The sequence below is a fragment of the Salvelinus fontinalis genome, unplaced genomic scaffold (assembly GCF_029448725.1).
Source record: "Salvelinus fontinalis isolate EN_2023a unplaced genomic scaffold, ASM2944872v1 scaffold_0092, whole genome shotgun sequence".
Taxonomy (NCBI): Eukaryota; Metazoa; Chordata; class Actinopteri; order Salmoniformes; family Salmonidae; genus Salvelinus; species Salvelinus fontinalis.
The window spans coordinates 363,250-387,500 of NW_026600301.1; the positions used below are offsets into that span (position 1 = coordinate 363,250).

Here is a 24,251-nt window from a genome sequence, read left to right on the forward strand (position 1 = left end):
CTGCCGAGACGCCAGGTGGGGAGAGACTGCCGAGACGCCAGGTGGGGAGAGACTGCCGAGACGCCAGGTGGGGAGAGACTGCCGAGACGCCAGGTGGGGAGACTGCCGAGACGCCCGGTGGGGAGAGACTGCCGAGACGCCCGGTGGGGAGAGAATGCCGAGACGCCCGGTGGGGAGAGACTGCCGAGACGCCAGGTGGGGAGAGACTGCCGAGACGCCAGGTGGGGAGACTGCCGAGACGCCCGGTGGGGAGAGAGAGCCGAGACGCCAGGTGGGGAGAGACTGCCGAGACGCCTGGTGGGGAGAGACCGCCGAGACGCCTGGTGGGGAGACTGCCGAGACGCCTGGTGGGGAGAGACTGCCGAGACGCCTGGTGGGGAGAGACTGCCGAGACGCCAGGTGGGGAGAGACTGCCGAGACGCCTGGTGGGGAGAGACTGCCGAGACGCCTGGTGGGGAGAGACTGCCGAGACGCCTGGTGGGGAGAGACTGCCGAGACGCCTGGTGGGGAGAGACTGCCGAGACGCCTGGTGGGGAGAGACTGCCGAGACGCCCGGTGGGGAGAGACTGCCGGGACGCCCGGTGGGGAGAGACTACCGAGACGCCCGGTGGGGAGAGACTACCGAGACGCCCGGTGGGGAGAGACTACCGAGACCTCTGGTGGGGAGAGACTGCCGAGACGCCTGGTGGGGAGAGACTGCCGAGACGCCTGGTGGGGAGAGACTCCCGAGACGCCCGGTGGGGGGAGACTGCCGAGACGCCCGGTGGGGAGAGACTGCCGAGACGCCCGGTGGGGGGAGACTGCCGAGACGCCCGGTGGGGAGAGACTGCCGAGACGCCCGGTGGGGAGAGACTACCGAGACGCCCGGTGGGGAGAGACTACCGAGACGCCCGGTGGGGAGAGACTACCGAGACCTCTGGTGGGGAGAGACTGCCGAGACGCCTGGTGGGGAGAGACTGCCGAGACGCCTGGTGGGGAGAGACTGCCGAGACGCCTGGTGGGGAGAGACTGCCGAGACGCCTGGTGGGGAGAGACTGCCGAGACGCCTGGTGGGGAGAGACTGCCGAGACGCCTGGTGGGGAGAGACTGCCGAGACGCCTGGTGGGGAGAGACTACCGAGACGCCTGGTGGGGAGAGACCGCCGAGACGCCTGGTGGGGAGAGACTGCCGAGACGCCTGGTGGGGAGAGACCGCCGAGACGCCTGGTGGGGAGAGACTGCCGAGACGCCTGGTGGGGAGAGACTGCCGAGACGCCTGGTGGGGAGAGACTGCCGAGACGCCAGGTGGGGAGAGACCGCCGAGACGCCTGGTGGGGAGAGACTGCCGAGACGCTAGGTGGGGAGAGACTGCCGAGACGCCAGGTGGAGAGAGACCGCCGAGACGCCTGGTGGGGAGAGACTGCCGAGACGCCTGGTGGGGAGAGACTGCCGAGACGCCTGGTGGGGAGAGACTGCCGAGACGCCAGGTGGGGAGAGACCGCCGAGACGCCTGGTGGGGAGAGACTGCCGAGACGCTAGGTGGGGAGAGACTGCCGAGACGCCAGGTGGAGAGAGACTGCCGAGACGCCTGGTGGGGAGAGACTGCCGAGACTCTAGGTGGGGAGACTGCCGAGACCCCTCAGTTAGGGGAGACTGGCGAGACGCCCGGTGGGGAGAGACTGCCGAGACGCCCGATGGGGAGAGACTGCCGAGACGCCCGGTGGGGAGAGACTACCGAGACGCCTGGTGGGGAGAGACTACCGAGACCTCTGGTGGGGAGAGACTGCCGAGACGCCCGGTGGGGAGAGACTGCCGAGACGCCCGGTGGGGAGAGACTGCCGAGACGCCCGGTGGGGAGACTGCCAAGACCCCTCAGTTAGGGGAGACTGGCGAGACGCTCGGTGGGGAGAGACTGCCGAGACGCCAGGTGGAGAGAGACTGCCAAGACTCTTGGTGGGGAGACTGCCAAGACTTTTGGTGGGGAGACTGCCAAGACCCCTCAGTTACAGTCCCCACCCCTCAGCTAGTCCCCTGAGGTTGGATTTATTAAAACTCATTTTTCAACCACTCCACAAATGTCTTGTTAACAAACTATAGTTTTGGCAAGTCGGTTAGGACATCTACTTTGTACATGACACAAGTCATTTTTCCAACAATTGTTTACAGACAGATTATTTCACTTATAATTCACTGTATCACAATTCCAGTGGGTCAGAAGTTACATTCACTAAGTTGACTGTGCCTTTAAACAGCTTGGAAAATTCTCTGACCCAGTAGATGTTAGTGTGTTAACTCTGTACCTTGTGCCTGCCACGGTAGACGTTAGCTGTAGCACCTTGCCCCAGCAGGTCTGAGATGAGCCACAGGTAGTTGGCTGTGCTCTGCATGACGACGGCTTCAGGTTCACCTGTAGTGGAGAACAAACCAGAACATTCAGACAGCAGACTAAGGGGAACATGGCATACTGAACAACTAGCTCTGGTCCAGGGTGTTAGTGAGGGACATACTGAACAACTAGCTCTGGTCCAGGGTGTTAGTGAGGGACATGACATACTGAACAACTAGCTCTGGTCCAGGGTGTTAGTGAGGGACATGACATACTGAACAACTAGCTCTGGTCCAGGGTGTTAGTGAGGGACATGACATACTGAACAACTAGCTCTGGTCCAGGGTGTTAGTGAGGGACATACTGAACAACTAGCTCTGGTCCAGGGTGTTAGTGAGGGACATGACATACTGAACAACTAGCTCTGGTCCCGGGTGTTAGTGAGGGACATACTGAACAACTAGCTCTGGTCCAGGGTGTTAGTGAGGGACATACTGAACAACTAGCTCTGGTCCAGGGTGTTAGTGAGGGACATACTGAACAACTAGCTCTGGTCCAGGGTGTTAGTGAGGGACATACTGAACAACTAGCTCTGGTCCAGGGTGTTAGTGAGGGACATACTGAACAACTAGCTCTGGTCCAGGGTGTTAGTGAGGGACATACTGAACAACTAGCTCTGGTCCAGGGTGTTAGTGAGGGACATACTGAACAACTAGCTCTGGTCCAGGGTGTTAGTGAGGGACATACTGAACAACTAGCTCTGGTCCAGGGTGTTAGTGAGGGACATGACCTACTGAACAACTAGCTCTGGTCCAGGGTGTTAGTGAGGGACATGACATACTGAACAACTAGCTCTGGTCCAGGGTGTTAGTGAGGGACATGACATACTGAACAACTAGCTCTGGTCCAGGGTGTTAGTGAGGGACATACTGAACAACTAGCTCTGGTCCAGGGTGTTAGTGAGGGACATGACATACTGAACAACTAGCTCTGGTCCAGGGTGTTAGTGAGGGACATGACATACTGAACAACTAGCTCTGGTCCAGGGTGTTAGTGAGGGACAAACTGAACAACTAGCTCTGGTCCAGGGTGTTAGTGAGGGACATACTGAACAACTAGCTCTGGTCCAGGGTGTTAGTGAGGGACATGACATACTGAACAACTAGCTCTGGTCCAGGGTGTTAGTGAGGGACATACTGAACAACTAGCTCTGGTCCAGGGTGTTAGTGAGGGACATACTGAACAACTAGCTCTGGTCCAGGGTGTTAGTGAGGGACATACTGAACAACTAGCTCTGGTCCAGGGTGTTAGTGAGGGACATACTGAACAACTAGCTCTGGTCCAGGGTGTTAGTGAGGGACATACTGAACAACTAGCTCTGGTCCAGGGTGTTAGTGAGGGACATACTGAACAACTAGCTCTGGTCCCGGGTGTTAGTGAGGGACATGACATACTGAACAACTAGCTCTGGTCCAGGGTGTTAGTGAGGGACATACTGAACAACTAGCTCTGGTCCAGGGTGTTAGTGAGGGACATACTGAACAACTAGCTCTGGTCCAGGGTGTTAGTGAGGGACATACTGAACAACTAGCTCTGGTCCAGGGTGTTAGTGAGGGACATGGCACACCATAATTTGCAAATAAATTCATTAAAATTCCTACAATGTGATTTTCTGGATTTTTTTTCTCATTTTGTCTGTCATAGTTGAAGTGTACCTATGATGAAAATTACAGGCCTCTCTCGTCTTTTTAAGTGGGAGAACTTGCACAATTGGTGGCTGACTAAATACTTTTTTGCCCCACTGTATATGGGGATTGGAAATTATGCAGACAATTACATGGATAGAATCCACAATCTATTTACAACATTAAAGCTGATCCAACCCCTAAAAAGTGTGTGTGTGTGGGGTGGGGGGGGGGGGGGGGGGGGGCAAATGTGTTGTCGTAGCTGAATCAGAATTAGTTAGGTAACATAGATAAATAAGAAGTTTTATTTACTTTCATAATATGCAGAATATCAGAAAGGAAGAAGGGCTCCACTATGTCTGTACGCTAGTCACTCCCTTCTTTTCCCATGGGGGGGGGGGGTATGGAAGTGTCTGGATTCATTGTATCTCTGATGTGTTGAACTTATCTTTCATGGTGTATGACCTAGAGAATCACTCCCCTTTCTTCCTCTTTCAAGTAAAAGGTTCTTTGTGATGTTCCTAAGATCTGTGTTTCGTCATGTTAGTTGAGATCGGTGTGTCTTGGCTATAAATGATACTGAGAATTAATTTATAGACACTGAATTGATCTGAGAGTCGAAGGGCTATGGTGAAGCTCATATACTTAAAGATGGACTTTAAAATATAACTCTGACTTGTGTGTGGTTTTGAACTCTCATCATTTAGTAATACAGGAAATTACCACGACAGTGCCTAGTCTGGTTTTGGCAGGTGTGCTCTAGCCAACAGTGCGGGTACACTGTCTACATGATGAGATTATTATGGATAAGAGTGAGGATATTTGTATTTGTCAAACGGCATCAAGGGCAATCACCTTGACTTTCACCACCCTGTGAAGTTCATCATTTAACTAATTTCACCTGTCGCCTGATAAACTGCATGGTTTCCTGAGTCGTAGTGGGAGACACCATATCATCACATGACTCCAACTGGGTTATAAATACTTGCGCATAAAGGGGTTTCAAACCCCCATTTCGCGCAATAATTAAATTTAGCTACATAATAAGATTCCACCATGATGAACAAACAAATTATCTATCAGCGTTTTTTAAAATTGTACCAATACGTCCTGTTTCCATCACAGCTGTCGTGCTAAAAAAAAAAAGATACGACTTTTACTGGCATAAAAACTGTCGATGCGTTTAGTAAAGGGAAATCCACTTCCTGACTCAGCAGTGTCACAGATAATAGGAGGCCTCGCTGATCCACTGAGAAATTAGCGAAAATAAAAACCTACCGCTATAAATCTAGACTAGACCGATAATCCATAACCCTGTACCTGGATTTCAAGCAGTCTAATTGTGTGTAAAACGAACGTACCAACACTGATCACCGTATTACACGGTGACGCCATGGCACACCGCTGGGAAACCCCCCTCCGGCCCAATGCGTTCACAATTATGACAAATATATAGACAGCTCTCTAACCATGACAATGTCCTAGCTACATGTAAAAGTCTAACTAACGTTATAGTATTGGTGCGAAACGTCATTTGACTATTACAAAATGCTGTAGTAACGTTACTAGCTAGCTAAAGTTGTGTGACCTAACTACGCATCAGGCAATTCACCCAAGCAATGGCTTGTGTTACCTTTTGTCTTCTTAACTAACTGCATCAAATATTGCTGAAGGAGGAGAAAATGTATTTAGATAAACGTTATATTCGTGGCTAGCTAGCCAGTCTGTCTTCCTGATTCACAGTGAATAACAACAACGATGACAGTTCCCACCTCCCCTAAACGACGTGCACCGACATTACACACGTACAACTGGGAGGTCGACAAAAACGACAGCGTGTGCCGTTAAAACACGTTGTAGTATTACAATATAACTGTATATTTTTACATTTTGTCAGCTAAAATCACAAGTATAATTAAGTTGTGTTTATTTCCTTACCTCCAGAAAAACCAGAATCCTTTCGCTTCTGGATCACGTGGTGGGAATGACTCAATCAGAAAGCAGTATGAAAAGGGGGTGTGGTTCATCTTTACCGTAATTCCTGGAAAAGTAGAGACTAATAATATGAGCGGTCTGGAAAGCAACCTAGTGTAGTTTTGATTTCAGGTGCAATACATCGGGCCAGTTGTCTTTTCATAGAGCCTGGAGGGGAAAATGAAAGCACCGGCACTGAGTTTCTTAAACACAGAGGCGCAACATCTCAAGACTTCCGGGAACGCTTTCGAAGCAGACCAGGACGGAGTTTGAGAAGTAAATTAGAGAAGTGTGCAATTCATTCTTTATATGTAGGCACAACCTACATTCGATCCAATGTCTTAAGTAGTTGAACATGTTACTACTCCAACCTCGTGAAAATAAACTGATAAGTTTTTTAAATGTTCGTCAAAAAAAACTTTATATCGAAGGAGCGCCTTTGAGTTGACGGCTTGCACATGCGCAGTTTGGCGCGAGTTGAGTTAGCCTCGAAAACTTGTTAGTGCGCATGAGTAACTAGCCGACTTCGCCTACAAGCGTGAGCTGGGGTTTCTATCTTCGTACTGTACTGTCTTTGGCAACAGTCACGCTCAATAATCATATGGATTTATCCAACATTAGTTCAAGGTTGTGGTGAATTAGAGCGGGACAGCACGGTACCCGTTAAAGATAATGACCACCCCCGGGGAAATGTTGGTTGCTGCCCTGTGCATACATGACAAAAGGACATATACAGACAATACAGTAGAAAAGTGCAATTCATGAGCCAAACACATCAAATTTTAATAGTCACATCTGCCGAATACAACAGAATACAAACTTACAGTGAAATACTTACAAGCCCCTAACCAACAATGCAGTTTGAAAAATAAAAATAAGTCCTCCTTTTCCTGTAGTCCAAAATCATCTCCTTTGTCTTGATCACATTGAGGGAGATGTTGTCCTGGCACCACACGGCCAGGTCTCTGACCTCTTCCCTACAGGCTGTCTCATTATTGTCAGTGATCAGGCCTACCACTGTTGTGTCATCGACAAACTTAATGATGGTGTTGGAGTCGTGCCTGGCCGTGCAGTCATGAGTGAACAGGGAGTACAGGAGGGGACTGAGCACGCACCCCTGGGGAGCCCCCGTGTTGTTATCTACTTACCACCTGGGGGCGGCCCGTCAGGAAGTCCAGGATCCAGTTGCAGAGGGAGGTGTTTAGTCCCAGGGTCCTTAGCTTAGTGATGAGCTTTGTGGGCACTATGGTGTTGAATACTGAGCTGTAGTCAATGAATAGCATTCTCACATAGGTGTCCTTGGGCACAGGCACTATGGTGGTCTGCTTAAAACATGTTGGTATTACAGACTCAGACAGGGAGAGGTTGAAAATGTCAGTGAAGACACTTGCTAGTTGGTCAGTGCATGCTCGCAGTACACGTCATGGTAATCCGCTGGCCCTGCGCACTTTTGAATGTTGACCTGTTGAAAGGTCTTACATCGGCATCGGAGCAGTGTCCGGAACAGTCGTCCGGAACAGCTGGTGCTCTCATGCATGTTTCAGTGTTATTTACCTCAAAGCGAGCATATAAGTAGTTTAACTCGTCTGGTAGGCTCGTGTCACTGGGCAGCTCTCGGCTGTACTTCCCTTTTCCCAGCCACGTGCTTGCTGTTTGGGGGTTTTAGGCTGGGTTTCTGTACAGCACTTTATTTTATTTTATTTATTTTACCGTTATTTTACCAGGTAAATTGACTGAGAACACGTTCTCATTTGCAGCAACGACCTGAGGAATAGTTACAGGGGAGAGGGGGGGGATGCATGAGCCAATTGTAAACTGGGGATTATTAGGTGACCATGAGGGTCAGATTGGGAATTTAGCCAGGACACCGGGGTTAACACCCCTACTCTTACGATAAGTGCCATGGGATCTTTAATGACCTCAGAGAGTCAGGACACCCGTTTAACGTCCCATCCGAAAGACGGCACCCTACACAGGGCAGTGTCCCCAATCACTGCCCTGGGGCATTGGGATATTTTTTTTTTTTAGACCAGAGGAAAGAGTGCCTCCTACTGGCCCTCCAACACCACTTCCAGCAGCATCTGGTCTCCCATCCAGGGACTGACCAGGACCAACCCTGCTTAGCTTCAGAAGCAAGCCAGCAGTGGTATGCAGGGTGGTATGCTGCAGGGTGGTATGCTACTTTGAGATATCAGCTGATGTAAGAAGGGCTTTATAAATATATTTGATTTGATTTTATAATGGACAGAACAAAGTGTGAATGGACAATGTTCAAGATGAAAGTTCATTCATTTTATTATTATTTATTTATTTTAAATCAAAATTAAATTTTGTTACAACAGCTTCTAGTAGTATTGAATGGGCTGTACACATCCATTACACCCTGGTTTACATGGAAAGCAGATTAACGTAGAAAAAGTAGAGTTGAAATGAAAATAATCCCTCTGACTAACCAAATGTTGGTTGAGCTGGATACATCCTTGCAAAGCACCATGGTATCAAAATGGAGGAATGAGAAAATGTTCAAACTGCCAATTAAACCTCTGCTGTGTTTCCCCATCTTTATGTCACAGCTCCAGAAACATGGAGACAAAAGGGGGCTTTTTAAAATGTCTTTACTCCTGGGCCAAGCCCCAAATGGCACCCCATTACCTATATCCTGCACTCCTTTAGGGCCCGGGTCAAATGTAGTGCTCTATATAGGGAATAGGGTACCATCTGTAACGTCAGAACAGCAACTTGTTTTAACCTTCTAACCAACATCTTCCATCACTGCCTCTGATGTAGAGATGTCCGGGTCAGCCTGTCCTGGGTCAGCCGGTTTTGAGGTACGTGCGAACGTTCTGAAGACGGACGTTTTGAGGTACGTGTGAACGTTCTGAAGACGGACGTTTTGAGGTACGTGTGAACGTTCTGAAGACGGACGTTTTGAGGTACGTGTGAACGTTCTGAAGACGGACGTTTTGAGGTACGTGTGAACGTTCTGAAGACGGACGTTTTGAGTTGCGTGTGAACGTTCTGAAGACGGACGTTTTGAGGTACATGTGAATGTTCTGAAGACGGACGTTTTGAGGTACGTGTGAATGTTCTGAAGACGGACGTTTTGAGGTACGTGTGAATGTTCTGAAGACGGACGTTTTGAGTTGTGTGAATGTTCTGAAGACGGACGTTTTGAGGTACGTGTGAATGTTCTGAAGAGAGAGAGAGGACAGAGACGGGACAGAGACAGAGAACAGGACAGAGAGGACAGAGACGGGACAGGACAGAGAGGACAAAGACAGGACAGAGACGGGACAGAGATAGGACAGAGATGGGACATTACTAAAGGATTGTTGATACTGTCTGAGATTGTCGCCATGTCGTTTGGACTGACTGACACATCGTAGAAAAATAAAATGAGGCATATAGTGAAAGAAGGAATGACAAAGTACTGCAAGAATTCAATGAAAAGATATACAATGTTTTTCTTTATAGCTTATAAATACGGTAATATACACAATGTGGTACAAAAATATTAAAACACTTTGCAATGAAAACTAAATGATTTGAAGAACTGATCAGGTACAATCAATAACTAGTCCTCTGTGGAGAAGTTTACCTCGGGGGAAGATGGAGGGGGAGACAGAGAGTACAGGTGAAAGAGAGCGAGACCTCAGAAGGTAGACTACAGCGTAAAATAGATTACCCCTCAGTAACAGATGTGGTCTGTCTCATCCAGACAGGATAGATAACCCCCCCCCTCAGTAACAGATGTGGTCTGGGTCTGTCTCATCCAGACAGGATAGATAACCCCCCCCCCTCAGTAACAGATGTGGTCGGTCTCATCCAGACAGGATAGATAACCCCCCCCTCAGTAACAGATGTGGTCTGGGTCTGTCTCATCCAGACAGGACAGATAACCCCCCCCCCCCCCCCAGTAACAGATGTGGTCTGTCTCATCCAGACAGGATAGATAACCCCCCCCTCAGTAACAGATGTGCTCTGGGTCTGTCTCATCCAGACAGGATAGATAACCCCCCCCCCCCCAGTAACAGATGTGGTCTGGGTCTGTCTCATCCAGACAGGATAGATAACCCCCCCCCCTCCCTCAGTAACAGATGTGGTCTGTCTCATCCAGACAGGATAGATAACCCCCCCCCCTCCCTCAGTAACAGATGTGGTCTGTCTCATCCAGACAGGATAGATAAACCCCCCCCCCCCCCCTCAGTAACAGATGTGGTCTGTCTCATCCAGACAGGATAGATAACCCCCCCCCTCAGTAACAGATGTGGTCTGTCTCATCCAGACAGGATAGATAACCCCCCCCCCCCCTCAGTAACAGATGTGGTCTGTCTCATCCAGACAGGATAGATAACCCCCCCCCCCTCAGTAACAGATGTGGTCTGTCTCATCCAGACAGGATAGATAACCCCCCCCCCCCCTCAGTAACAGATGTGGTCTGTCTCATCCAGACAGGATAGATAACCCCCCCCCCCCTCAGTAACAGATGTGCTCTGGGTCTGTCTCATCCAGACAGGATAGATAACCCCCCCCCCCCCAGTAACAGATGTGCTCTGGGTCTGTCTCATCCAGACAGGATAGATAACCCCCCCCCCCCCTCCCTCAGTAACAGATGTGGTCTGTCTCATCCAGACAGGATAGATAACCCCCCCCCTCCCTCAGTAACAGATGTGGTCTGTCTCATCCAGACAGGATAGATAACCCCCCTCCCCTCAGTAACAGATGTGGTCTGTCTCATCCAGACAGGATAGATAACCCCCCTCCCCTCAGTAACAGATGTGGTCTGTCTCATCCAGACAGGATAGATAACCCCCCCCCCCTCAGTAACAGATGTGGTCGGTCTCATCCAGACAGGATAAAGAGAATCCTCAGTTGCAGTCTGGCATTTAAAACAAAAACATAAATATATAAAATAACCTCAAATGACAGAATATAGATTTTGGTTGAATATTGTGCCAGTAGTAACCTCATCAGATGGGAGGAGACGTGTGTGAATCTGTTTCCCATCACCTGGGTCGGGTCAGGGGTGTTGTGGTAGTGATGAGGGGTCCTGGGTCGGGTCAGGGGTGTTGTGGTAGTGATGAGGGGCCCTGGGTCGGGTCAGGAGTGATGAGGGGCCCTGGGTCGGTTCAGGAGTGATGTGGTAGTGATGAGGGGTCCTGGGTCGGGTCAGGAGTGATGAGGGGCCCTGGGTCGGTTCAGGAGTGATGTGGTAGTGATGAGGGGCCCGGGGTGGGGTCAGGAGTGTTGTGGTAGTGATGAAGGGCCCTGGGTCGGGTCAGGAGTGATGAGGGGCCCTGGGTCGGGTCAGGAGTGTTGTGGTAGTGATGAGGGGCCGTGGGTCGGGTCAGGAGTGATGAGGGGCCCTGGGTCGGGTTAGGAGTGATGAGGGGCCCTGGGTCGGGTTAGGAGTGATGAGGGGACCTGGGTCGGGTCAGGAGTGATGAGGGGACCTGGGTCGGGTCAGGAGTGTTGTGGTAGTGATGAGGGGCCCTGGGTCGGGTCAGGAGTGTTGTGGTAGTGATGAGGGACCCTGGGTCGGGTCAGGAGTGTTGTGGTAGTGATGAGGGGCCCTGGGTCGGGTCAGGAGTGATGAGGGGCCCTGGGTCGGGTCAGGAGTGTTGTGGTAGTGATGAGGGGTCCTGGGTCGGGTCAGGAGTGATGAGGGGCCCTGGGTCGGTTCAGGAGTGATGTGGTAGTGATGAGGGGCCCGGGGTGGGGTCAGGAGTGTTGTGGTAGTGATGAAGGGCCGTGGGTCGGGTCAGGAGTGATGAGGGGCCCTGGGTCGGGTCAGGAGTGATGAGGGGCCCTGGGTCGGGTCAGGAGTGTTGTGGTAGTGATGAGGGGCCCTGGGTCGGGTCAGGAGTGATGAGGGGCCCTGGGTCGGGTCAGGAGTGTTGTGGTAGTATTGAGGGACCCTGGGTCGGGTCAGGAGTGATGAGGGGACCTGGGTCGGGTCAGGAGTGTTGTGGTAGTGATGAGGGGTCCTGGGTCGGGTCAGGAGTGTTGTGGTAGTGATGAGGGGCCCTGGGTCGGGTTAGGAGTGTTGTGGTAGTGATGAGGGGTCCTGGGTCGGGTCAGAGGTTCTGTATGTACCCTGTTAGATGACTGATAAGGACCTTGTATAATATGTAGTACCTAGTTGAAGCAATACATGCCGACAGGCAGACAGGAAGTCCTGGAAAACCAGGAAACCATTAAAAGGAGCTCAAATCACTCAGTACACCTTGTTGTCTGTTACTATGGAAACCAGCTGACTGGTTACTACGGCGATCACTGATCCACTACAAAATTGCTGCCCAGGATGCAGAGTGCCATGGTGCAGTAGCTGTCTGTCGCCTCCAGGGGGCGTCATCCTGCCTCACCCCTCCATCCTCTCCTCGTTCCAACGGCCAGTAGCTGTCTGTCGCCTCCAGGGGGCGTCATCCTGCCTCACCCCTCCCTCCCTCACCCCTCCATCCTCTCCTCGTTCCAACGGCCAGTAGCTGTCTGTCGCCTCCAGGGGGGCGTCATCCTGCCTCACCCCTCCCTCCCTCCATCCTCTCCTCGTTCCAACGGCCAGTAGCTGTCTGTCGCCTCCAGGGGGGCGTCATCCTGCCTCACCCCTCCCTCCATCCTCTCCTCGTTCCAACGGCCAGTAGCTGTCTGTCGCCTCCAGGGGGGCGTCATCCTGCCTCACCCCTCCCTCCCTCCATCCTCTCCTCGTTCCAACGGCCAGTAGCTGTCTGTCGCCTCCAGGGGGCGTCATCCTGCCTCACCCCTCCCTCCCTCCATCCTCTCCTCGTTCCAACGGCCAGTAGCTGTCTGTCGCCTCCAGGGGGCGTCATCCTCCATCCTCTCCTCGTTCCTAGCGTTGTAACGTCGTGTTATTTGGCGTCAGATAGTTCCATCTCCGTGCTGAATGTTCCTCCAGTAAAACAACCTGTTTGTCTCTTCTGGATTTAAGGCAACTTATCATGTTTGTGATGATTTTAATAAAACGTTTTCTTAAAAAAAAAATGTACAAATGTTTGAATACAAACCTCTGCGACGGTAAACGCTGTATAGAAAATATATAAATATGCATTTTTTGTCTATTTTTTAAAAATGTACAAAATGTTCCCGGAGCTCGCTCTACCACCCCGAACGAGCTTCCTGTTTTTCTCTTTTCAAATGTTCTGTACATCCCTCCCCCTCGTCAACCGCCTCCTTCCTCCCTCCTCCGTCTCTCCTCCTCTTTTAAAAACACAATATCAACAATTGTTCTGTACACAGCGAGGGGTTTCAGGAGGAGTCTGTGCAGGGTGAGGGGGGCGGGGGGTAGAGGTGGTGAGAGTAGGAGCGCTCCGTATAAGGGGAGGGGGGGCAGCTCTCACAGTTCTCCTCCGTTGACAGGTATTGGCTGCGGGGCGTTGGGGGCGGGGGAAAGGGTTCCGAGTCGTAGTTCAGGTCGCTGGTGTAACCTTTGACGACGCCGGAGTTAGAGGTGGGCGGGGCGCGGCGTCCGGGGGTGTAGTCGCTGTCGCAGACGTCCGTGGAGCAAGGGGTTGTGGGCGGAGCGAAGTGGCTGTAGGTGTAGGGACGGTAACTGGGGACAGGAAGGAGAACAGATACATTAATGACCCTGATAGAAGAAGAGGTGGGTCTTCAGACAAGTTACCAACCGGTTGGACATTTACAGGATTGACTGTTTGAAGAGAGACGGGCTCAGCGGAGGTCAGAACCAGTCAGAACCAGTCAGAACCAGAAGCCGACAGCAACTGATCAGACCAGTAGCTCTTTATGTTGACTAGTCTTCCTGGATCTCTCATTATATTGTAGAGATTTATGTCTTTCCTGTCTGTCTGGATAAGGGTTGGTACCTGTATGAACGGTGTGTTGAGGAGCGGTGTGGTACCTGTATGAACGGTGTGGTACCTGTATGAACGGTGTGTTGAGGAGCGGTGTGGTACCTGTATGAACGGTGTGGTACCTGTATGAACGGTGTGGTACCTGTATGAACGGTGTGGTACCTGTATGAACGGTGTGGTACCTGTATGAACGGTGTGGTACCTGTATGAACGGTGTGGTACCTGTATGAACGGTGTGTTGAGGAGCGGTGTGGTACCTGTATGAACGGTGTGGTACCTGTATGAACGGTGTGTTGAGGAGCGGTGTGGTACCTGTATGAACGGTGTGGTACCTGTATGAACGGTGTGGTACCTGTATGAACGGTGTGGTACCTGTATGAACGGTGTGGTACCTGTATGAACGGTGTGGTACCTGTATGAACGGTGTGGTACCTGTATGAGCGGTGTGGTACCTGTATGAACGGTGTGGTACCTGTATGAACGGTGTGTTGAGGAGCGGTGTGGTACCTGTATGAACGGTGTGTTGGAGGAGCGGTGTGGTACCTGTATGAACGGTGTGGTACCTGTATGAACGGTGTGGTACCTGTATGAACGGTGTGGTACCTGTATGAGCGGTGTGGTACCTGTATGAACGGTGTGGTACCTGTATGAACGGTGTGGTACCTGTATGAACGGTGTGTGGAGGAGCGGTGTGGTACCTGTATGAGCGGTGTGGTACCTGTATGAGCGGTGTGGTACCTGTATGAACGGTGTGGTACCTGTATGAGCGGTGTGGTACCTGTATGAGCGGTGTGGTACCTGTATGAACGGTGTGGTACCTGTATGAACGGTGTGGTACCTGTATGAACGGTGTGGTACCTGTATGAACGGTGTGGTACCTGTATGAACGGTGTGGTACCTGTATGAACGGTGTGGTACCTGTATGAACGGTGTGTTGGAGGAGCGGTGTGGTACCTGTATGAACGGTGTGGTACCTGTATGAACGGTGTGTTGGAGGAGCTGTGTGGTACCTGTATGAACGGTGTGTTGGAGGAGCTGTGTGGTACCTGTATGAGCGGTGTGTTGAGGAGCGGTGTGGTACCTGTATGAACGGTGTGGTACCTGTATGAACGGTGTGGTACCTGTATGAACGGTGTGGTACCTGTATGAACGGTGTGGTACCTGTATGAGCGGTGTGGTACCTGTATGAACGGTGTGGTACCTGTATGAACGGTGTGTTGAGGAGCGGTGTGGTACCTGTATGAGCGGTGTGGTACCTGTATGAACGGTGTGGTACCTGTATGAACGGTGTGTTGGAGGAGCGGAGTGGTACCTGTATGAACGGTGTGGTACCTGTATGAACGGTGTGGTACCTGTATGAACGGTGTGTTGGAGGAGCGGTGTGGTACCTGTATGAACGGTGTGTTGAGGAGCTGTGTGGTACCTGTATGAATGGTGTGGTACCTGTATGAACGGTGTGGTACCTGTATGAACGGTGTGTTGAGGAGCTGTGTGGTACCTGTATGAACGGTGTGGTACCTGTATGAACGGTGTGGTACCTGTATGAACGGTGTGTTGAGGAGCGGTGTGGTACCTGTATGAACGGTGTGGTACCTGTATGAGCGGTGTGGTACCTGTATGAACGGTGTGTTGGAGGAGCGGTGTGGTACCTGTATGAACGGTGTGGTACCTGTATGAACGGTGTGGTACCTGTATGAACGGTGTGTTACCTGTATGAACGGTGTGGTACCTGTATGAACGGTGTGGTACCTGTATGAACGGTGTGGTACCTGTATGAACGGTGTGGTACCTGTATGAACGGTGTGGTACCTGTATGAACGGTGTGTTGAGGAGCGGTGTGGTACCTGTATGAGCGGTGTGGTACCTGTATGAACGGTGTGTTGAGGAGCGGTGTGGTACCTGTATGAGCGGTGTGGTACCTGTATGAACGGTGTGTTGAGGAGCTGTGTGGTACCTGTATGAACGGTGTGTTGAGGAGCGGTGTGGTACCTGTATGAGCGGTGTGGTACCTGTATGAACGGTGTGGTACCTGTATGAACGGTGTGGTACCTGTATGAACGGTGTGGTACCTGTATGAACGGTGTGGTACCTGTATGAACGGTGTGGTACCTGTATGAACGGTGTGGTACCTGTATGAACGGTGTGTTACCTGTATGAACGGTGTGGTACCTGTATGAACGGTGTGTTACCTGTATGAACGGTGTGGTACCTGTATGAACGGTGTGTTACCTGTATGAACGGTGTGTTACCTGTATGAACGGTGTGTTGAGGAGCGGTGTGGTACCTGTATGAGCGGTGTGTTACCTGTATGAACGGTGTGTTATCTGTATGAACGGTGTGTTGGAGGAGCGGTGTGGTACCTGTATGAACGGTGTGGTACCTGTATGAACGGTGTGGTACCTGTATGAGCGGTGTGTTGGAGGAGCGGTGTGGTACCTGTATGAACGGTGTGGTACCTGTATGAACGGTGTGGTACCTGTATGAGCGGTGTGGTACCTGTATGAACGGTGTGTTGGAGGAGCGGTGTGGTACCTGTATGAACGGTGTGGTACCTGTATGAACGGTGTGGTACCTGTATGAGCGGTGTGTTGGAGGAGCGGTGTGGTACCTGTATGAACGGTGTGGTACCTGTATGAACGGTGTGGTACCTGTATGAACGGTGTGGTACCTGTATGAACGGTGTGGTACCTGTATGAGCGGTGTGTTGAGGAGCGGTGTGGTACCTGTATGAACGGTGTGGTACCTGTATGAACGGTGTGTTGGAGGAGCGGTGTGGTACCTGTATGAACGGTGTGTTGGAGGAGCGGTGTGGTACCTGTATGAACGGTGTGGTACCTGTATGAACGGTGTGGTACCTGTATGAACGGTGTGGTACCTGTATGAACGGTGTGGTACCTGTATGAGCGGTGTGGTACCTGTATGAACGGTGTGGTACCTGTATGAACGGTGTGGTACCTGTATGAACGGTGTGTTACCTGTATGAACGGTGTGTTGGAGGAGCGGTGTGGTACCTGTATGAACGGTGTGGTACCTGTATGAACGGTGTGTTGAGGAGCGGTGTGGTACCTGTATGAACGGTGTGGTACCTGTATGAACGGTGTGGTACCTGTATGAACGGTGTGTTGGAGGAGCAGTGTGGTACCTGTATGAACGGTGTGTTGGAGGAGCGGTGTGGTACCTGTATGAACGGTGTGTTGAGGAGCGGTGTGGTACCTGTATGAACGGTGTGGTACCTGTATGAACGGTGTGGTACCTGTATGAACGGTGTGTTGGAGGAGCGGTGTGGTACCTGTATGAACGGTGTGGTACCTGTATGAACGGTGTGGTACCTGTATGAACGGTGTGGTACCTGTATGAACGGTGTGGTACCTGTATGAACGGTGTGGTACCTGTATGAACGGTGTGTTGGAGGAGCGGTGTGGTACCTGTATGAACGGTGTGTTGGAGGAGCGGTGTGGTACCTGTATGAACGGTGTGGTACCTGTATGAACGGTGTGTTGGAGGAGCGGTGTGGTACCTGTATGAACGGTGTGTTGGAGGAGCGGTGTGGTACCTGTATGAACGGTGTGTTGGAGGAGCGGTGTGGTACCTGTATGAACGGTGTGTTGGAGGAGCGGTGTGGTACCTGTATGAACGGTGTGGTACCTGTATGAACGGTGTGTTGGAGGAGCGGTGTGGTACCTGTATGAACGTTGTGGTACCTGTATGAACGGTGTGTTGGAGGAGCGGTGTGGTACCTGTATGAACGGTGTGTTGGAGGAGCGGTGTGGTACCTGTATGAACGGTGTGGTACCTGTATGAACGGTGTGTTGGAGGAGCTGTGTGGTACCTGTATGAACGGTGTGGTACCTGTATGAACGGTGTGTTGGAGGAGCGGTGTGGTACCTGTATGAACGGTGTGTTGGAGGAGCGGTGTGGTACCTGTATGAACGGTGTGTTGGAGGAGCGGTGTGGTACCTGTATGAACGGTGTGTTGAGGAGCGGTGTGGTACCTGTATGAACGGTGTGGTACCTGTATGAGCGGTGTGGTACCTGTATGAACGGTGTGTTGGAGGAGCTGTGTGGTACCTGTATGAACGGTGTGGTACCTGTATGAACGGTGTGGTACCTGTATGAACGGTGTGGTACCTGTATGAACGGTGTGGTACCTGTATGAACGGTGTGGTACCTGTATGAACGGTGTGGTACCTGTATGAACGGTGTGGTACCTGTATGAACGGTGTGGTACCTGTATGAACGGTGTGTTGGAGGAGCTGTGTGGTACCTGTATGAACGGTGTGGTACCTGTATGAACGGTGTGGTACCTGTATGAACGGTGTGTTGGAGGAGCGGTGTGGTACCTGTATGAACGGTGTGGTACCTGTATGAACGGTGTGGTACCTGTATGAACGGTGTGTTGAGGAGCTGTGTGGTACCTGTATGAACGGTGTGGTACCTGTATGAGCGGTGTGTTGGAGGAGCGGTGTGGTACCTGTATGAACGGTGTGGTACCTGTATGAACGGTGTGGTACCTGTATGAACGGTGTGGTACCTGTATGAACGGTGTGGTACCTGTATGAACGGTGTGTTGGAGGAGCGGTGTGGTACCTGTATGAACGGTGTGTTGAGGAGCGGTGTGGTACCTGTATGAACGGTGTGGTACCTGTATGAACGGTGTGTTGGAGGAGCGGTGTGGTACCTGTATGAACGGTGTGTTGGAGGAGCGGTGTGGTACCTGTATGAACGGTGTGGTACCTGTATGAACGGTGTGTTGAGGAGCGGTGTGGTACCTGTATGAGCGGTGTGGTACCTGTATGAACGGTGTGTTACCTGTATGAACGGTGTGTTGAGGAGCGGTGTGGTACCTGTATGAGCGGTGTGGTACCTGTATGAACGGTGTGTTGGAGGAGCGGTGTGGTACCTGTATGAACGGTGTGGTACCTGTATGAACGGTGTGTTGAGGAGCGGTGTGGTACCTGTATGAACGGTGTGGTACCTGTATGAACGGTGTGTTGGAGGAGCGGTGTGTTGAGGAGCGGTGTGGTACCTGTATGAGCGGTGTGGTACCTGTATGAACGGTGTGTTACCTGTATGAACGGTGTGTTGGAGGAGCGGTGTGGTACCTGTATGAACGGTGTGTTGAGGAGCGGTGTGGTACCTGTATGAACGGTGTGGTACCTGTATGAACGGTGTGGTACCTGTATGAACGGTGTGTTGGAGGAGCGGTGTGGTACCTGTATGAGCGGTGTGGTACCTGTATGAACGGTGTGGTACCTGTATGAACGGTGTGGTACCTGTATGAACGGTGTGTTGGAGGAGCGGTGTGGTACCTCTATGAACGGTGTGGTACCTGTATGAACGGTGTGGTACCTGTATGAACGGTGTGGTACCTGTATGAACGGTGTGGTACCTGTATGAACGGTGTGGTACCTGTATGAACGGTGTGTTACCTGTATGAACGGTGTGGTACCTGTATGAACGGTGTGTTACCTGTATGAACGGTGTGTTGGAGGAGCGGTGTGGTACCTGTATGAACGGTGTGTTGAGGAGCGGTGTGGTACCTGTATGAACGGTGTGGTACCTGTATGAATGGTGTGTTGAGGAGCGGTGTGTTACCTGTATGAACGGTGTGTTACCTGTATGAACGGTGTGTTGAGGAGCGGTGTGTTACCTGTATGAACGGTGTGTTGAGGAGCGGTGTGTTACCTGTATGAACGGTGTGGTACCTGTATGAACGGTGTGTTACCTGTATGAACGGTGTGGTACCTGTATGAACGGTGTGTTGAGGAGCGGTGTGTTACCTGTATGAACGGTGTGGTACCTGTATGAACGGTGTGGTACCTGTATGAACGGTGTGGTACCTGTATGAACGGTGTGTTGGAGGAGCGGTGTGGTACCTGTATGAACGGTGTGTTGGAGGAGCGGTGTGGTACCTGTATGAACGGTGTGTTGAGGAGCGGTGTGGTACCTGTATGAACGGTGTGGTACCTGTATGAACGGTGTGGTACCTGTATGAACGGTGTGGTACCTGTATGAACGGTGTGGTACCTGTATGAACGGTGTGGTACCTGTATGAACGGTGTGGTACCTGTATGAACGGTGTGTTGGAGGAGCGGTGTGGTACCTGTATGAACGGTGTGGTACCTGTATGAACGGTGTGTTGAGGAGCTGTGTGGTACCTGTATGAACGGTGTGGTACCTGTATGAACGGTGTGTTGGAGGAGCGGTGTGGTACCTGTATGAACGGTGTGTTGGAGGAGCGGTGTGGTACCTGTATGAACGGTGTGGTACCTGTATGAACGGTGTGTTGAGGAGCTGTGTGGTACCTGTATGAACGGTGTGTTGGAGGAGCGGTGTGGTACCTGTATGAACGGTGTGTTACCTGTATGAACGGTGTGGTACCTGTATGAACGGTGTGGTACCTGTATGAACGGTGTGTTGGAGGAGCTGTGTGGTACCTGTATGAACGGTGTGGTACCTGTATGAACGGTGTGTTGGAGGAGCTGTGTGGTACCTGTATGAACGGTGTGTTGAGGAGCTGTGTGGTACCTGTATGAACGGTGTGGTACCTGTATGAACGGTGTGGTACCTGTATGAACGGTGTGGTACCTGTATGAACGGTGTGTTGGAGGAGCTGTGTGGTACCTGTATGAACGGTGTGGTACCTGTATGAACGGTGTGGTACCTGTATGAACGGTGTGGTACCTGTATGAACGGTGTGGTACCTGTATGAACGGTGTGTTGGAGGAGCGGTGTGGTACCTGTATGAACGGTGTGGTACCTGTATGAACGGTGTGTTGGAGGAGCGGTGTGGTACCTGTATGAACGGTGTGGTACCTGTATGAACGGTGTGTTGGAGGAGCGGTGTGGTACCTGTATGAACGGTGTGTTGGAGGAGCGGTGTGGTACCTGTATGAACGGTGTGGTACCTGTATGAACGGTGTGTTGAAGGAGCGGTGTGGTACCTGTATGAACGGTGTGTTGGAGGAGCGGTGTGGTACCTGTATGAACGGTGTGGTACCTGTATGAACGGTGTGTTGGAGGAGCTGTGTGGTACCTGTATGAACGGTGTGGTACCTGTATGAGCGGTGTGGTACCTGTATGAACGGTGTGTTGGAGGAGCGGTGTGGTACCTGTATGAACGGTGTGGTACCTGTATGAACGGTGTGTTGGAGGAGCGGTGTGGTACCTGTATGAACGGTGTGGTACCTGTATGAACGGTGTGGTACCTGTATGAACGGTGTGGTACCTGTATGAACGGTGTGGTACCTGTATGAACGGTGTGTTACCTGTATGAACGGTGTGGTACCTGTATGAACGGTGTGGTACCTGTATGAACGGTGTGTTGAGGAGCGGTGTGGTACCTGTATGAACGGTGTGTTGAGGAGCGGTGTGTTACCTGTATGAACGGTGTGGTACCTGTATGAACGGTGTGGTACCTGTATGAACGGTGTGTTGGAGGAGCGGTGTGGTACCTGTATGAACGGTGTGTTGAGGAGCGGTGTGTTACCTGTATGAACGGTGTGTTGAGGAGCGGTGTGGTACCTGTATGAACGGTGTGGTACCTGTATGAACGGTGTGTTACCTGTATGAACGGTGTGGTACCTGTATGAACGGTGTGGTACCTGTATGAACGGTGTGGTACCTGTATGAACGGTGTGGTACCTGTATGAACGGTGTGTTGGAGGAGCGGTGTGGTACCTGTATGAACGGTGTGTTGGAGGAGCGGTGTGTTACCTGTATGAACGGTGTGTTGGAGGAGCGGTGTGGTACCTGTATGAACGGTGTGGTACCTGTATGAACGGTGTGGTACCTGTATGAACGGTGTGGTACCTGTATGAACGGTGTGGTACCTGTATGAACGGTGTGGTACCTGTATGAACGGTGTGGTACCTGTATGAACGGTGTGGTACCTGTATGAATGGTGTGTTGGAGGAGCGGTGTGGTACCTGTATGAACGGTGTGGTACCTGTATGAACGGTGTGGTACCTGTATGAACGGTGTGGTACCTGTATGAATGGTGTGTTGGAGGAGCGGTGTGGTACCTGTATGAACGGTGTGGTACCTGTATGAATGGTGTGTTGGAGGAGCGGTGTGGTACCTGTATGAACGGTGTGGTACCTGTATGAACGGTGTGGTACCTGTATGAGCGGTGTGGTACCTGTATGAACGGTGTGTTGGAGGAGCGGTGTGGTACCTGTATGAACGGTGTGTTGGAGGAGCGGTGTGGTACCTGTATGAACGGTGTGGTACCTGTATGAACGGTGTGGTACCTGTATGAATGGTGTGTTGGAGGAGCGGTGTGGTACCTGTATGAACGGTGTGGTACCTGTATGAACGGTGTGTTGAGGAGCTGTGTGGTACCTGTATGAACGGTGTGGTACCTGTATGAACGGTGTGGTACCTGTATGAACGGTGTGGTACCTGTATGAACGGTGTGTTGAGGAGCGGTGTGGTACCTGTATGAACGGTGTGGTACCTGTATGAACGGTGTGTTGAGGAGCGGTGTGGTACCTGTATGAACGGTGTGGTACCTGTATGAACGGTGTGGTACCTGTATGAACGGTGTGGTACCTGTATGAACGGTGTGGTACCTGTATGAACGGTGTGGTACCTGTATGAACGGTGTGGTACCTGTATGAACGGTGTGGTACCTGTATGAACGGTGTGGTACCTGTATGAACGGTGTGGTACCTGTATGAACGGTGTGGTACCTGTATGAACGGTGTGGTACCTGTATGAACGGTGTGGTACCTGTATGAACGGTGTGTTGGAGGAGCGGTGTGGTACCTGTATGAACGGTGTGGTACCTGTATGAACGGTGTGGTACCTGTATGAACGGTGTGGTACCTGTATGAATGGTGTGGTACCTGTATGAACGGTGTGGTACCTGTATGAACGGTGTGGTACCTGTATGAATGGTGTGTTGGAGGAGCGGTGTGGTACCTGTATGAACGGTGTGGTACCTGTATGAACGGTGTGGTACCTGTATGAACGGTGTGGTACCTGTATGAATGGTGTGGTACCTGTATGAACGGTGTGGTACCTGTATGAACGGTGTGGTACCTGTATGAATGGTGTGGTACCTGTATGAACGGTGTGGTACCTGTATGAACGGTGTGGTACCTGTATGAACGGTGTGGTACCTGTATGAATGGTGTGGTACCTGTATGAGCGGTGTGGTACCTGTATGAACGGTGTGGTACCTGTATGAACGGTGTGTTGGAGGAGCGGTGTGGTACCTGTATGAGCGGTGTGTTGAGGAGCGGTGTGGTACCTGTATGAACGGTGTGGTACCTGTATGAACGGTGTGGTACCTGTATGAACGGTGTGTTGAGGAGCGGTGTGGTACCTGTATGAACGGTGTGTTACCTGTATGAACGGTGTGTTGAGGAGCGGTGTGTTACCTGTATGAACGGTGTGTTGGAGGAGCGGTGTGGTACCTGTATGAACGGTGTGGTACCTGTATGAACGGTGTGGTACCTGTATGAACGGTGTGGTACCTGTATGAACGGTGTGGTACCTGTATGAACGGTGTGTTGGAGGAGCGGTGTGGTACCTGTATGAGCGGTGTGTTGAGGAGCGGTGTGGTACCTGTATGAACGGTGTGGTACCTGTATGAACGGTGTGGTACCTGTATGAACGGTGTGTTGGAGGAGCGGTGTGGTACCTGTATGAACGGTGTGGTACCTGTATGAACGGTGTGTTGAGGAGCGGTGTGGTACCTGTATGAACGGTGTGTTACCTGTATGAACGGTGTGTTGAGGAGCGGTGTGTTACCTGTATGAACGGTGTGGTACCTGTATGAACGGTGTGGTACCTGTATGAACGGTGTGGTACCTGTATGAACGGTGTGGTACCTGTATGAACGGTGTGTTGACGGGCTGTTGGAGGAGTAGCCAAACTCCATGGTATACTGAGACCTGACAGTCGCTGGAGACGGAGGAGGGTTCAGGATCTACAGAGGAGAGAGGAGACAGAGAGGGATGTATGGAGGAGAGAAGAGAGGAGAGGAGAGAAGACAGAGAGGGATGGATGGAGGGAGGAGAGAAGAGAGGAGAGAGAGGAGAGGAGACAGAGAGGGATGGATGGAGGAGAGAAGAGAGGAGACAGAGAGGGGTGGATGGAGGGAGGAGAGAAGACAGAGAGGGATGGATGGAGGAGAGAAGAGAGGAGAGGAGACAGAGAGGGATGGATGGAGGGAGGAGACAGAGAGGGGTGGATGGAGGAGAGAAGAGAGGAGACAGAGAGGGATGGATGGAGGGAGGAGACAGAGAGGGGTGGATGGAGGAGAGAAGAGAGGAGACAGAGAGGGATGGAGGGAGGAGAGAAGACAGAGAGGGATGGATGGAGGAGAGAAGAGAGGAGAGGAGACAGAGAGGGATGGATGGAGGGAGGAGACAGGAGAGGAGAGAAGACAGAGAGGGATGGATGGAGGGAGGAGACAGGAGAGGAGAGAAGACAGAGAGGGATGGATGGA

General features: G+C 51.7%; 2 protein-coding genes across 2 annotated transcripts in view; both read right to left on the bottom strand.

Annotated features, from left to right (window-relative positions):
* The window catches only part of tbk1 (TANK-binding kinase 1), a 138,036-nt gene extending 132,025 nt beyond the window's left edge, over positions 1-6,011 (bottom strand). The window contains exons 1-2 of the mRNA XM_055911768.1: positions 5,928-6,011; positions 2,279-2,385 (exon numbers count right to left, since the gene is read on the bottom strand). Coding sequence (XP_055767743.1) covers positions 2,279-2,365 — 87 coding nt within the window. The 5' untranslated portion in view covers positions 2,366-2,385; positions 5,928-6,011. The remainder of the gene's footprint in view (positions 1-2,278; positions 2,386-5,927) is intronic.
* A 5,353-nt stretch (positions 6,012-11,364) lies between these two features.
* Positions 11,365-24,251, bottom strand: part of lrp6 (low density lipoprotein receptor-related protein 6) — a gene marked incomplete at its 5' end in the record, with an annotated part of 107,709 nt that continues 94,822 nt past the window's right edge. The window contains 2 exon segments of the mRNA XM_055911769.1: positions 11,365-13,530; positions 23,632-23,729. Of these exon segments, the coding sequence (XP_055767744.1) occupies positions 13,227-13,530; positions 23,632-23,729 (402 nt within the window).